We start from the raw sequence: 13,502 nt of genomic DNA, 5'->3' as shown, positions 1-13,502 counted from the left end.
TGATGATGGTGGTGGTGGCGATGATGACGATGATGAGGTGGGGGGGGGGCTGCACGTCAACCACGTTGGTCAAGGTGGTGGCGGTGGTGGCGGTGGTGGCGGTGGTGGCGGTGATGGTGGCGGTGATGGTGGCAGTGATGGTGGCAGTGATGGTGGCGGTGATGATGGTGGTGGTGGCGATGATGACGATGATGAGGTGGGGGGGGGCTGCACGTCAACCACGTTGGTCAAGGTGGTGGCGGTGGTGGCGGTGGTGGCGGTGATGGTGGTGGCGGTGATGGTGGTGGCAGTGATGGCAGTGATGGCAGTGATGGTGGTGGTGGCAGTGATGGCAGTGATGGTGGTGGTAGTGATGGTGATGGTGGCGGTGATGGTGGCGGTGATGGTGGCGGTGATGGTGGCGGTGATGGTGATGGTGGCGGTGATGATGGTGGTGGCGATGATGATGGCAGCGGTGATGATGATGATGGCAGCGGTGATGATGATGATGATGGCAGCAGTGATGATGGCAGCAGTGATGATGATGATGGTGATGGCGGTGGTGATTATGGGAGCGGTGATGATGGCAGCGGTGATGATGGCAGCGGTTATGATGATGGCGGTGCTGATGGTGATGATGATGATGGCGGTGATGATGGTGGTGGCGGCGGTGATGAGGATGACGATGATGAGGTGGGGGGGGGCTGCACGTCAACCACGTTGGTCAAGGTGGTGGCGGTGCCCTGGTGGATGTGAATCTGGTCCGCCTCCACCAGGCCCAGCTGCAGATGCTGGTGCTGCTGGTGGTGTTGGTGGTGCTGCTGGTGGTGGGGGTGGTGCAGCACTGCCTGGAACTCTCTCCAGCAGCTTCCATCACGGCCTGTGGGGGGGGGGGTGGTGGTGGTGGTGGTGGGGTGGGGGATTGATTGTGGGGGTGGTGGTGGTGGTGGTGGGGGGGTAGGGGGATGGTGATGGTGGTGCTGCTGGTGGTGGTGGGGGGAGGTGGTGGTGGTGAGGGGGTGGTGGTGGTGGTGGTGGTATTTGTGGTGGTGGGGGTGGGGGGGGTGGTGGGGGTGGGGGGGTTGGTGGGTGTGTTGTGGTGGGGGTGGTGGGGGGGTGGTGGGGCGGTGGTGGGGGTGGTGGGGTGGTGGTGGTGGCGGGGGTGGTGGCGGGGGTGGTGGCGGGGGTGGTGGCGGGGGTGGTGGCGGGGTGGTGGCGGGGGTGCCTTGGTGGATGTGAATCTGGTCCGCCTCCACCAGGCCCAGCTGCTTGGTGCTGCTGCAGATGCTGGTGGTGCTGCTGGTGGTGGTGGTGGTGGGGGTGGGGGTGGTGGTGGGGGTGGTGGGGTTGGGATTGATTGTGGGGGTGGTGGTGGTGGTGGGGGTGGTGGGTTGGGGATTGATTGTGGGGGTGGTGGTGGTGGTGGTGGTGGTGGGGGTGGTGGAAGGGGTGGTGGTGGGGGTGGGGGTGAAGTTAGTGGGTTCGAGAGTGAGTGTGCGTGTTCTTGACACTTCACGTGACCTTATAACGTGCACCTAGCCTGGCACAAGCACTGCAGTGACGTCACCGCCACTTTGCGGAGAAAGGCGTTTGTTTTTGTTGTTGTTTGTTGTTGTTTGTTGTTCTTGTTATTTGTTGTTGTTTGTTGTGGGGAGCGGTGGGTGTAACAGCGGTTAGCGGAGCGCTGGGCTATGAGCCCGGCCATTGCCCGAGTTTGATTCCTGCTCAAGGCCAACACCAGCAGCTGTGTGAGTGAGTGGGTGGGTGGCTGAGTGAGTGAGTGAGTGGCTGAGTGGGTGGCTGAGTGAGTGGCTGAATGGCTGAGTGAGTGGTTGAGTGGCTGAGTGAGTGAGTGGCTGAGTGATTGGGTGGGTGAGTGAGTGAGTGAGTGGCTGAGTGAGTGGCTGAGTGGGTGAGTGGTTGAGTGTGTGAGTGAGTGGCTGTGTGGCTATGTGAGTGGCTGAGTGAGTGGGTGATTGAGTGAGTGTATGAGTGGGTGAGTGGCTGAGTGGTTGAGTGTATGAGTGAGTGTGTGAGTGTGTGGCTGTGTGAGTGAGTGAGTGGCTGAGTGAGGGGCTGAGTGAGTGAGTGACTGTGTGAGTGGCTGAGTGAGTGGGTGATTGAGTGAGTAGCTGAGTGAGTGAGTGGCTGTGTGAGTGAGTGATTGAGTGAATGAGTGAGTGGGTGAGTGGCTGAGTGGGTGTGTGGATGAGTGAGTGAGTGGCTGTGTGAGTGAGTGAGTGGCTGAGTGAGTGGGTGAGTGAGTGAGTGGCTGTGTGAGAGTGATTGAGTGAGTGGGTGGGTGAGTGGATGAGTGAGTGAGTGGCTGTGTGAGTGAGTGGGTGAGTGAGTGGCTGTGTGAGTGAGTGGGTGAGTGAGTGGCTGTGTGAGTGAGTGGATGGCTGAGTGAGTGGCTGAGTGAGTGAGTGTGTGAGTGGGTGGCTGAGTGAGTGGCTGAGTGAGTGAGTGGCTGTGTGAGTGTATAAGTAGGAAGGGGGGGAGGGGGGGTTGTGGTTGCGATCTCCTCCCTGGTCACTCACCGTGGCCACGACTACTCCATCGTGCCCTCCGTCTCGGCCGTCGTCACCGTCACTGCCGCCGCCAGCGGGCGCCAGCTGCATGTACTGCCCCTGGATGGAGCTGGCCGGCAGGGCGGTGGTGGTGGTGGCGTCACCGGCAGCGCCGCTCGCGTCACCGGCTGTCTCCGCAATCAGCTGCCGCGGGGGGGGGGGGGGGAGAGGTACGGTCCAGACGGCATGGTACAGATGGTACAGTGCAGATGGTACGGTGCAGATGGTACAGTGCAGATGGTACGGTGAGGTGAACGACTCACTCACCCACCCCACCCACTCACTCACCAACTCACCCACCAACTCGCCCACCCACTCAACCACACCACTCACTCACTCACCCACCCACTCACCCACCCCACTCACTCACCCCACCCACTCATCCACCCCACTCACTCACCCACCCCACTCACTCAATCACCCACTGACTCACCCACCCCACTCACTCAACCACCCCACTCACCCACTCACTCACCCCACTCACTCACCCCACCCACTCACTCACCCCACCCACTCACTCACCCCACCCACCCACTCACTCACCCCACCCACCCACTCACTCACCCACCCACTCACCCACTCACCCATCCACCCACCCACGGAATCAACCACACACTCACCCACTCACCCATCCACCCCACTCACCCACCCACCCACTCACTCCCTCACCCATTCACCCACCCACTCACCCCCTCACCCACCCACTCACCCACTCACCGTGGGTATGATCTGCCCGCTGGCCAGCGTGTAGCTGTGCAGCTGCGTCGTCTCCTCCCTGCAGACGCCTGGAGGTGGAAGGAGGTCACCACCATCACCACCATCATCACCATCATCACCACCATCATCACCACCATCATTATCACTACCATCATTATCACCACCGCCATCACCACCATCACCGTCAGCACCGCCATCACCACCATCACCGTCAGCACCGCCATCACCACCGCCATCACCACCATCATCATCATTACCGCCATCACCACCATCACCGCCATGACCGCCATCACCGCCATCACCACCATCATCACCGCCACCACCAACATCACCACCATCAGCACAATCACCGCCATCACCACCGCCATCACCGCCATCACCACCATCATCATCACCGCCATCACCATCACCACCATCACCGCCATCACCACCATCACCACCATCACCGCCATCATCATCATCATCACCGCCATCACCACCATCACCGCCATCACCACCACCCCCATCGCCATAACCACCATCACCGCCATCACCACACATCAGCAGCATCAGCATCACCACCATCACCACCCTCACCAGCATCACCACACACCACCACCAACACCCTCACCACCCTCATCACCACCACACACCACCACCCTCACCTCCCCCATCACCGCCGCCGTGTTTAGCAGCGACTCCCGCTACGCCGGTGCCGCTGGTGCCGCTGGTGCCGCTGGTCCCGCTGGTGCCGCTGGTCCCGCTGGTGCTGCTGGTCCCGCCGGTGCCGCCGGTGCCGCCGGTCCCGCCGGTGCCGCTGGTGCCGCCGCCGTGTTTAGCAGCGACTCCCGCTACGCCGGTGCCGCTGGTCCCGCTGGTGCCGCTGGTCCCGCTGGTGCTGCTGGTCCCGCCGGTGCCGCCGGTGCCGCCGGTCCCGCCGGTGCCGCTGGTGCCGCCGGTCCCGCCGGTGCCGCGAGTGCCGCTGGTGCCGCCGGTCCCGCGAATGCCGCCGGTGCCGCTGGTGCCGCGAGTGCCGCCGGTGCCGCCGGTGCCGCTGGTGCCGCGAGTGCCGCCGGTGCCCCTGCGGCCCTTAACTGTGCAGCTCTTGCCGAGCTGCTTGCGACGCCAGGCGGAGCGGCATTTTGTATCTATGGCAAGTTTTATGCGGCACCAGTCGCCCTCAGTGATGCCGAACTTGTAGATTAAGTGGCCTGCGTCACGGTCGGCATGGTGGTGGTGGTGGTTGTTGTGGTGGTGGTGCAGGTGGTGCAGGTGGTGGTGGTGTAGGTGGTGGTTGTTGTGGTCGTCGTGGTGGTGGTGGTGCAGGTGGTGGTGGTGGTGGAGGATGGAGGGAGGGAGGTTACAATTTGTGAGTATTCAATGGGACACTCCCACTAACACCCCCCACAACCCACTCCACCCACCCCACTCACTCCCTACCCGTCCACCCCCTCCCCCCTACACACCAGCCACCACCACCGCACCATCACCACCACCACCCCACCCACGCACCCACCCACCCCACCCCACTCACACCCCACCACCACCACACCCTCCACCCACTCCACCACCACCCACCACCACCACACCCTCCCCCCACCCCACCACCACCCACCACCACCACACCCTCCCCCCACCCCACCACCACCACCCACCACCACACCCTCCCCCCACCCCACCACCACCACCCACCACCACCGCAACTCACAGCGGATGCCGTCGACCATGAGCGGGTCCAGCTGCTTCTTGCCGTGGTGCCCGCGACCCGACAAGTTGCTGGTGGCCTGCACCTCGCGATCGAAGAGGTGGTCCAGGAGGGTGAGTGCCATCTTCCTGGGCGTGCGGCAAGTGGCGGTGATGTGCAGGAGGGCCCCCGGGGCGATGGGGCAGCGCACGCGAAGATTTAAATTTGACTGGTCGCCCAGCCAAGTGCCATGCGGGAGTGGGTGGGTGGGTGGGTGAGTGGATGGAGGAGAGGGGTGGTGAGTGGGTGGGTGAGTGGGTGAGTGTGTGAGTGGGTGGGTGGGGTGGGGTGGGTGGGTCGGTGGGTGGGGTGGGGTGAGTGGGTGGGTGGGTGGGGTGGGGTGGGGTGGGTGGGTGGGTGGGGTGGGTGGGTGAGTGAGTGAGTGGCCCTGGCCCGGCACAGCGCTGGAGGTGGGGGGGAGGGGCGGGGGGTGGACGCAGAAATCAGACCGAGACTGTGGGTCTCTGTGATGAGTCTGTGGGTCTCTGCTGTGTGATGAGTCTGTGGGTCTCTGTGATGGGTCTGTGGGTCTCTGTGATGAGGCTGTGGGTCTCTGTGATGAGGCTGTGGGTCTCTGCTGTGTGATGAGTCTGTGGGTCTCTGTGATGGGTCTGTGGGTCTCTGTGATGAGTCTATGGGTCTCTGTGATGAGTCTATGGGTCTCTGTGATGAGTCTGTGGGTCTCTGCTGTGTGATGAGTCTGTGGGTCTCTGTGATGGGTCTGTGGGTCTCTGTGATGAGGCTGTGGGTCTCTGTGATGTGATGAGTCTATGGGTCTCTGTGATGAGTCTGTGGGTCTGCTGTGTGATGAGTCTGTGGGTCTGCTGTGTGATGAGTCTGTGGGTCTGCTGTGTGATGAGTCTGTGGGTCTCTGCTGTGTGATGAGTCTGTGGGTCTCTGTGATGAGTCTGTGGGTCTCTGTGATGAGTCTGTGGGTCTCTGTGATGAGTCTGTGGGTCTCTGTGATGAGTCTGTGGGTCTCTGTGATGAGTCTGTGGGTCTCTGTGATGAGTCTGTGGGTCTCTGTGATGAGTCTGTGGGTCTCTGTGATGAGTCTGTGGGTCTCTGTGATGAGTCTATGGGTCGATGTGATGAGTCTGTGGGTCTTTGTGATGAGTCTGTGGGTCTCTGTGATGAGTCTGTGGGTCTCTGTGATGTGATGAGTCTGTGGGTCTCTGTGATGTGATGAGTCTGTGGGTCTCTGTGATGAGTCTGTGGGTCTCTGTGATGTTATGAGTCTGTGGGTCTCTGTGATGAGTCTGTGGGTCTCTGCGATGTGATGAGTCTATGGGTCTCTGTGATGAGTCTGTGGGTCTCTGTGATGAGTCTGTGGGTCTCTGTGGGAGTCTGTGGCTCTCTGCTGTGTGATGAGTATATGGGTCTCTGCTGTGTGATGAGTCTATGGCTCTCTGCTGTGCGATGAGTCTATGGGTCTCTGCTGTGATGAGTCTACGTCTCTCTCCGACCTTCCCGCACCCAATGCCGACCTGCGAACTTTCATGGACGAGTGCATGACGCCCCAGGGTGAGCCGGCCTGCATCGACACGGTGGGTGCCCCGGCCACACCGCCACCGCCAGCGTACCTGCCCAGCAGCACGAGGCTCAACTTTTCCTCGACGTGGGCCAGGATCCGAGCCTCCATTGCCTCCAGGCGGTCGCACACAGCCTCGTGAAGGTCCACCAACAGGGCCTGCACGGCATGAGACGCGGGGGGGGAGGCAGACAGAAAGCAGACTGAGTATGTGGGTCTCTGCTGTGTGATGAGTCTATGGGTCTCTGCTGTGTTATGAGTCTATGGGTCTCTGCTGTGTGATGAGTCTGTGGCTCTCTGCTGTGTGATGAGTCTATGGGTCTCTGCTTTGTGATGAGTCAGTGGGTCTCTGCTGTGTGAGTCTGTGGGTGTCTGTGTGTGATGAGTCTGTGGGTGTCTGCGTGTGACGAGTCTGTGGGTGTCTGTGTGTGATGAGTCTGTGGGTGTCTCTGCTGTGTGATGAGTCTGTGGATCTCTGCCGTGTGATGAGTCTGTGGGTCTCTGTGATGGGTCTGTGGGTCTCTGTGATGAGGCTGTGGGTCTCTGTGATGAGTCTGTGGGTCTCTGTGATGAGTCTGTGGGTCTCTGCTGTGTGATGGGTCTGTGGGTCTCTGTGATGGGTCTGTGGGTCTCTGTGATGAGTCTATGGGTCTCTGTGATGAGTCTGTGGGTCTCTGCTGTGTGATGAGTCTGTGGGTCTCTGTGATGGGTCTGTGGGTCTCTGTGATGAGGCTGTGGGTCTCTGTGATGAGTCTGTGGGTCTCTGTGATGAGTCTGTTGGTCTCTGTGATGAGTCTGTGGGTCTCTGTGATGTGATGAGTCTATGGGTCTCTGTGATGAGTCTGTGGGTCTGCTGTGTGATGAGTCTGTGGGTCTGCTGTGTGATGAGTCTGTGGGTCTCTGCTGTGTGATGAGTCTGTGGGTCTCTGTGATGAGTCTGTGGGTCTCTGTGATGAGTCTGTGGGTCTCTGTGATGAGTCTGTGGGTCTCTGTGATGAGTCTGTGGGTCTCTGTGATGAGTCTGTGGGTCTCTGTGATGAGTCTGTGGGTCTCTGTGATGAGTCTGTGGGTCTCTGTGATGAGTCTGTGGGTCTCTGTGATGAGTATGTGGGTCTCTGTGATGAGTCTGTGGGTCTCTGTGATGTGATGAGTCTGTGGGTCTCTGTGATGAGTCTGTGGGTCTCTGCGATGTGATGAGTCTATGGGTCTCTGTGATGAGTCTGTCGGTCTCTGTGATGAGTCTGTGGGTCTCTGTGATGAGTCTGTGGGTCTCTGTGATGAGTCTGTGGGTCTCTGTGATGAGTCTGTGGGTGTCTGTGTGTGATGAGTCTGTGGGTGTCTCTGCTGTGTGATGAGTCTGTGGATCTCTGCCGTGTGATGAGTCTATGGGTCTCTGTGTGTGAGTCTGTGGATCTCTGCTGTGTGAGTCTATGGGTCTCTGTGTGTGCGAGTCTGTGGGTCTCTGTGTGTGATGAGTCTGCGGGTCTGTGTGATGAGTCTGTGGGTCTCTGCTGTTTGATGAGTCGATGGGTCTCTGTGTGCGAGTCTGTGGGTCTCTGTTGTTTGATGAGTCTATGGGTCTCTGCTGTGTGATGAGTCTGTGGGTCTCTATTGTGTGAGTCTATGGGTCTCTGTGTGTGTGAGTCTGTGGGTCTCTGCTGTGTGCGAGTCTGTGGGTCTCTGCTGTGTGATGAGTCTGTGGGTCTCTGTGTGTGATGAGTCTGTGAGTCTGTGTGTGATGAGTCTGTGGGTCTCTGTGTGTGATGAATCTATGGGTCTCTGCTGTGTGATGAGTCTATGGGTCTCTGCTTTGTGATGAGTCAGTGGGTCTCTGCTGTGTGAGTCTGTGGGTGTCTGTGTGTGATGAGTCTGTGGGTGTCTGTGTGTGATGAGTCTGTGGATCTCTGCCGTGTGATGAGTCTATGGGTCTCTGCTGTGTGATGAGTCTGTGGGTGTCTGTGTGTGATGAGTCTGTGGGTCTCTATTGTGTGAGTCTATGGGTCTCTGTGTGCGAGTCTGTGGGTCTCTGTTGTGTGATGAGTCTATGGGTCTCTGCTGTGTGATGAGTCTGTGGGTCTCTATTGTGTGAGTCTATGGGTCTCTGTGTGTGAGTTTATGGGTCTCTGTGTGTGAGTCTGTGGGTCTGTGTGTGTGAGTCTGTGGGTCTCTGCTGTGTGCGAGTCTGTGGGTCTCTGCTGTGTGATGAGTCTGTGGGTCTCTGTGTGTGATGAGTCTGTGGGTCTCTGCTGTGTGATGAGTCTATGGGTCTCTGCCGTGTGACGAGTCTGTGGGTCTCTGCCGTGTGATGAGTCTGTGGGTCTCTGCCGTGTGATGAGTCTATGGCTCTCTGCTGTGTGATGAGTCTATGGGTCTCTGCCGTGTGATGAGTCTATGGGTCTCTGCCGTGTGATGAGTCTATGGCTCTCTGCTGTGTGATGAGTCTATGGGTCTCTGCTGTGTGATGAGTCTGTGGCTCTCTGCTGTGTGATGAGTCTATGGCTCTCTGCTGTGTGATGAGTCTATGGGTCTCTGCTTTGTGATGAGTCAGTGGGTCTCTGATGTGTGAGTCTGTGGGTGTCTGTGTGTGATGAGTCTGTGGGTCTCTGCTGTGTGATGAGTCTGTGGGACTCTGCTGTGTGATGAGTCTGTGGGTCTCTGTGTGATGAGTCTATGGCTCTCTGCTGTGTGATGAGTCTGTGGCTCTCTGCTGTGTGATGAGTCTGTGGGTCTCTGCTGTGTGATGAGTCTATGGGTCTCTGCCGTGTGATGAGTCTGTGGGTCTCTGCCGTGTGATGAGTCTGTGGGTCTCTGCCGTGTGATGAGTCTATGGCTCTCTGACGTGTGATGAGTCTATGGGTCTCTGCCGTGTGATGAGTCTATGGGTCTCTGCCGTGTTATGAGTCTATGGGTCTCTGCTGTGTGATGAGTCTGTGGGTCTCTGCTGTGTGATGAGTCTGTGGGTCTCTGCTGTGTGATGAGTCTGTGGATCTCTATTGTGTGAGTCTATGGGTTTCTGTGTGTGAGTCTATGGGTCTCTGTGTGTGTGAGTCTGTGGGTCTCTGCTGTGTGCGAGTCTGTGGGTCTCTGCTGTGTGATGAGTCTGTGGGTCTCTGCTGTGTGATGAGTCTGTGGGTCTCTGTGTGTGATGAGTCTGTGAGTCTGTGTGTGATGAGTCTGTGGGTCTCTGTGTGTGATGAGTCTATGGGTCTCTGCTGTGTGATGAGTCTGTGGGTCTCTGCTGTGTGATGAGTCTATGGCTCTCTGCTGTGTGATGAGTCTGTGGGTCTCTGCTGTGTGATGAGTCTATGGGTCTCTGCCATGTGATGAGTCTATGGGTCTCTGCCGTGTGATGAGGCTGTGGGTCTCTGCCGTGTGATGAGTCTATGGCTCTCTGCCGTGTGATGAGTCTATGGGTCTCTGCCGTGTGATGAGTCTATGGGTCTCTGTTGTGTGATGAGTCTATGGCTCTCTGCTGTGTGATGAGTCTATGGGTCTCTGCTGTGTTATGAGTCTATGGGTCTCTGCTGTGTTATGAGTCTATGGGTCTATTGTATGAGTCTATGGCTCTCTGCTGTGTGATGAGTCTATGGCTCTCTGCTGTGTGATGAGTCTATGGCTCTCTGCTGTGTGATGAGTCTATGGCTCTCTGCTGTGTGATGAGTCTATGGCTCTCTGCTGTGTGATGAGTCTATGGCTCTCTGCTGTGTGATGAGTCTATGGCTCTCTGCTGTGTGATGAGTCTATGGGTCTCTGCTGTGTGATGAGTCTATGGGTCTCTGCTGTGTGATGAGTCTATGGCTCTCTGCTGTGTGATGAGTCTATGGGTCTCTGCTTTGTGATGAGTCAGTGGGTCTCTGCTGTGTGAGTCTGTGGGTGTCTGTGTGTGATGAGTCTGTGGGTGTCTGCGTGTGACGAGTCTGTGGGTGTCTGTGTGTGATGAGTCTGTGGGTGTCTCTGCTGTGTGATGAGTCTGTGGATCTCTGCCGTGTGATGAGTCTATGGGTCTCTGTGTGTGAGTCTGTGGATCTCTGCTGTGTGAGTCTATGGGTCTCTGTGTGTGCGAGTCTGTGGGTCTCTGTGTGCGAGTCTGTGGGTCTCTGTTGTGTGATGAGTCTATGGGTCTCTGCTGTGTGATGAGTCTGTGGGTCTCTGCTGTGTGATGAGTCTGTGGGTCTCTGCTGTGTGATGAGTCTGTGGGTCTCTGTGTGATGAGTCTATGGCTCTCTGCTGTGTGATGAGTCTGTGGCTTTCTGCTGTGTGATGAGTCTATGGGTCTCTGCCGTGTGATGAGTCTATGGGTATTATAGTAGGTTGTTACCCTTTTAACTGGTACAAAACTGACACCTTTATTCAAGGCATCATGTTTGCAATGACCACAACACAAGTAGTCAAAAAAGCAAACAAAAAGAAGCAACCCTGATAAGGATGATAATATGCACGAGCTCTCAATACTCTGATATTGCACTGTGTTTGAGTTGTACGCCTTCTGGTGTCATCTGGCCCTACACCAATGGGGACTAGGCTCTAAAGAAAGCCGTCTCGGGTGTGGGCCAATCAACTTCAAGGACAGTGCATATTATCATCCTTATCAGAGTTGCTTCTTTTTGTTTGCTTTTTTGACTACTTGTGTTGTGGTCATTGCAAACATGATGCCTTGAATAAAGGTGTCAGTTTTGTACCAGTTAAAAGGGTAAAAACATACTATTATATTTTGCCACTGGTAAAAGAGATCTCATAGTGTAAATGCTTACCCCGAGCTCTCAATACTCTGATATTGCACTGTGTTTGAGTTGTACGCCTTCTGGTGTCATCTGGCCCTACACCAATGGGGACTAGGCTCTAAAGAAAGCCGTCTCGGGTGTGGGCCAATCAACTTCAAGGACAGTGCATATTATCATCCTTATCAGAGTTGCTTCTTTTTGTTTGCTTTTTTGACTACTTGTGTTGTGGTCATTGCAAACATGATGCCTTGAATAAAGGTGTCAGTTTTGTACCAGTTAAAAGGGTAAAAACCTACTATTATATTTTGCCACTGGTAAAAGAGATCTCATAGTGTGAGTCTATGGGTCTCTGCCGTGTGATGAGTCTGTGGGTCTCTGCCGTGTGATGAGTCTATGGCTCTCTGCTGTGTGATGAGTCTATGGGTGTCTGCCGTGTGATGAGTCTATGGGTCTCTGCCGTGTGATGAGTCTATGGCTCTCTGCTGTGTGATGAGTCTATGGGTCTCTGCTGTGTTATGAGTCTATGGGTCTCTGCTGTGTGATGAGTCTGTGGCACTCTGCTGTGTGATGAGTCTATGGGTCTCTGCTTTGTGATGAGTCAGTGGGTCTCTGATGTGTGAGTCTGTGGGTGTCTGTGTGTGAGTCTATGGGTCTCTGTGTGTGAGTCTATGGGTCTGTGTGTGAGTCTATGGGTCTCTGCTGTGTGAGTCTGTGGGTCTCTGCTGTGTGATGAGTCTGTGGGACTCTGCTGTGTGATGAGTCTGTGGGTCTCTGTGTGATGAGTCTATGGCTCTCTGCTGTGTGATGAGTCTGTGGCTCTCTGCTGTGTGATGAGTCTGTGGGTCTCTGCTGTGTGATGAGTCTATGGGTCTCTGCCGTGTGATGAGTCTATGGGTCTCTGCCGTGTGAGGAGTCTGTGGGTCTCTGCCGTGTGATGAGTCTATGGCTCTCTGCCGTGTGATGAGTCTATGGGTCTCTGCCGTGTGATGAGTCTACGGCTCTCTGCTGTGTGATGAGTCTATGGGTCTCTGCTGTGTGATGAGTCTATGGCTCTCTGCTGTGTGATGAGTCTATGGCTCTCTGCTGCGTGCTGAGTCTATGGCTCTCTGCTGTGTGATGAGTCTATGGCTCTCTGCTGTGTGATGAGTCTATGGCTCTCTGTTGTGTGATGAGTCTATGGGTCTCTGCTTTGTGATGAGTCAGTGGGTCTCGGCTGTGTAAGTCTGTGGGTGTCTGTGTGTGATGAGTCTGTGGGTGTCTGTGTGTGATGAGTCTGTGGGTGTCTGTGTGTGATGAGTCTGTGGGTGTCTGCTGTGTGATGAGTCTGTGGATCTCTGCTGTGTGATGAGTCTGTGGGTCTCTGCCGTGTGATGAGTCTATGGCTCTCTGCTGTGTGATGAGGCTGTGGGTCTCTGCCGTGTGATGAGTCTATGGGTCTCTGTGTGTGAGTCTGTGGGTCTCTGTGTGTGATGAGTCTGTGGGTGTCTGTGTGTGCGAGTCTGTGGGTCTCTGTGTGCGAGTCTGTGGGTCTCTGTTGTGTGATGAGTCTATGGCTCTCTGCTGTGTGATGAGTCTATGGGTCTCTGCTTTGTGATGAGTCAGTGGGTCTCTGTGTGTGATGAGTCTGCGGGTCTGTGTGATGAGTCTGTGGGTCTCTGCTGTTTGATGAGTCGATGGGTCTCTGTGTGTGAGTCTGTGGGTCTCTGTGTGTGATGAGTCTGTGGGTGTCTGTGTGTGCGAGTCTGTGGGTCTCTGTGTGCGAGTCTGTGGGTCTCTGTTGTGTGATGAGTCTATGGCTCTCTGCAGTGTGATGAGTCTGTGGGTCTCTGCTATGTGATGAGTCTATGGGTCTCTGCTGTGTGATGAGTCTATGGGTCTCTGCTGTGTGATGAGTCTACGACTCTGCTGTGTGATGGTTCTGACCCTGAGGCTGGCGTCATCCGTCACCTCTCTGCTGGTGCCGGCGAAGACCTGGAAGCGCGGGCGCTTCAGCGGCGGAGCCATCTGGCTACCATGAGAGATTCGTTCATGAGGCTATCCACATATATAAACACAGAGACAATTTCAACCGAGAAGATGGATTCTGGCTTAGCAATCATTGGAAGGACGTAATAAACCATTTCGGATCTTAACTGATTGTGTTCACGTTTACGGTGACTTTCAGACCGCGTTCCACTCACTGGCATTGTATTCTCCGCAGAGAATGGATGCTTTGCTCCGCTGCATTGACATATTTTGTTGCTTCCTCTTAGTATCTTTCA

The 13,502-nt window shown here is 56.2% G+C and overlaps 1 protein-coding gene across 1 annotated transcript; it reads right to left on the bottom strand.

The window, feature by feature from the left end:
* Positions 1-2,519: 2,519 nt before the first annotated feature.
* On the bottom strand, positions 2,520-13,245 carry LOC144955697 (uncharacterized; the record flags this gene model as incomplete). Its single annotated transcript, XM_078885846.1, has 6 exons — positions 13,165-13,245; positions 6,485-6,679; positions 4,954-5,158; positions 3,911-4,456; positions 3,267-3,334; positions 2,520-2,693 (listed from the first exon to the last, which is right to left on the bottom strand). Coding segments are annotated over exons 1-6 (1,269 nt in total), but the record flags the coding sequence as incomplete, so codon positions are not given.
* Positions 13,246-13,502: the final 257 nt, after the last annotated feature.

Source organism: Lampetra fluviatilis, unplaced genomic scaffold (assembly GCF_964198595.1).
Source record: "Lampetra fluviatilis unplaced genomic scaffold, kcLamFluv1.1 SCAFFOLD_491, whole genome shotgun sequence".
NCBI classification, from domain to species: Eukaryota; Metazoa; Chordata; class Hyperoartia; order Petromyzontiformes; family Petromyzontidae; genus Lampetra; species Lampetra fluviatilis.
The sequence above is the reverse complement of the archived record's forward strand: the minus strand, read 5'-3'. Positions and strand labels throughout refer to the sequence as shown.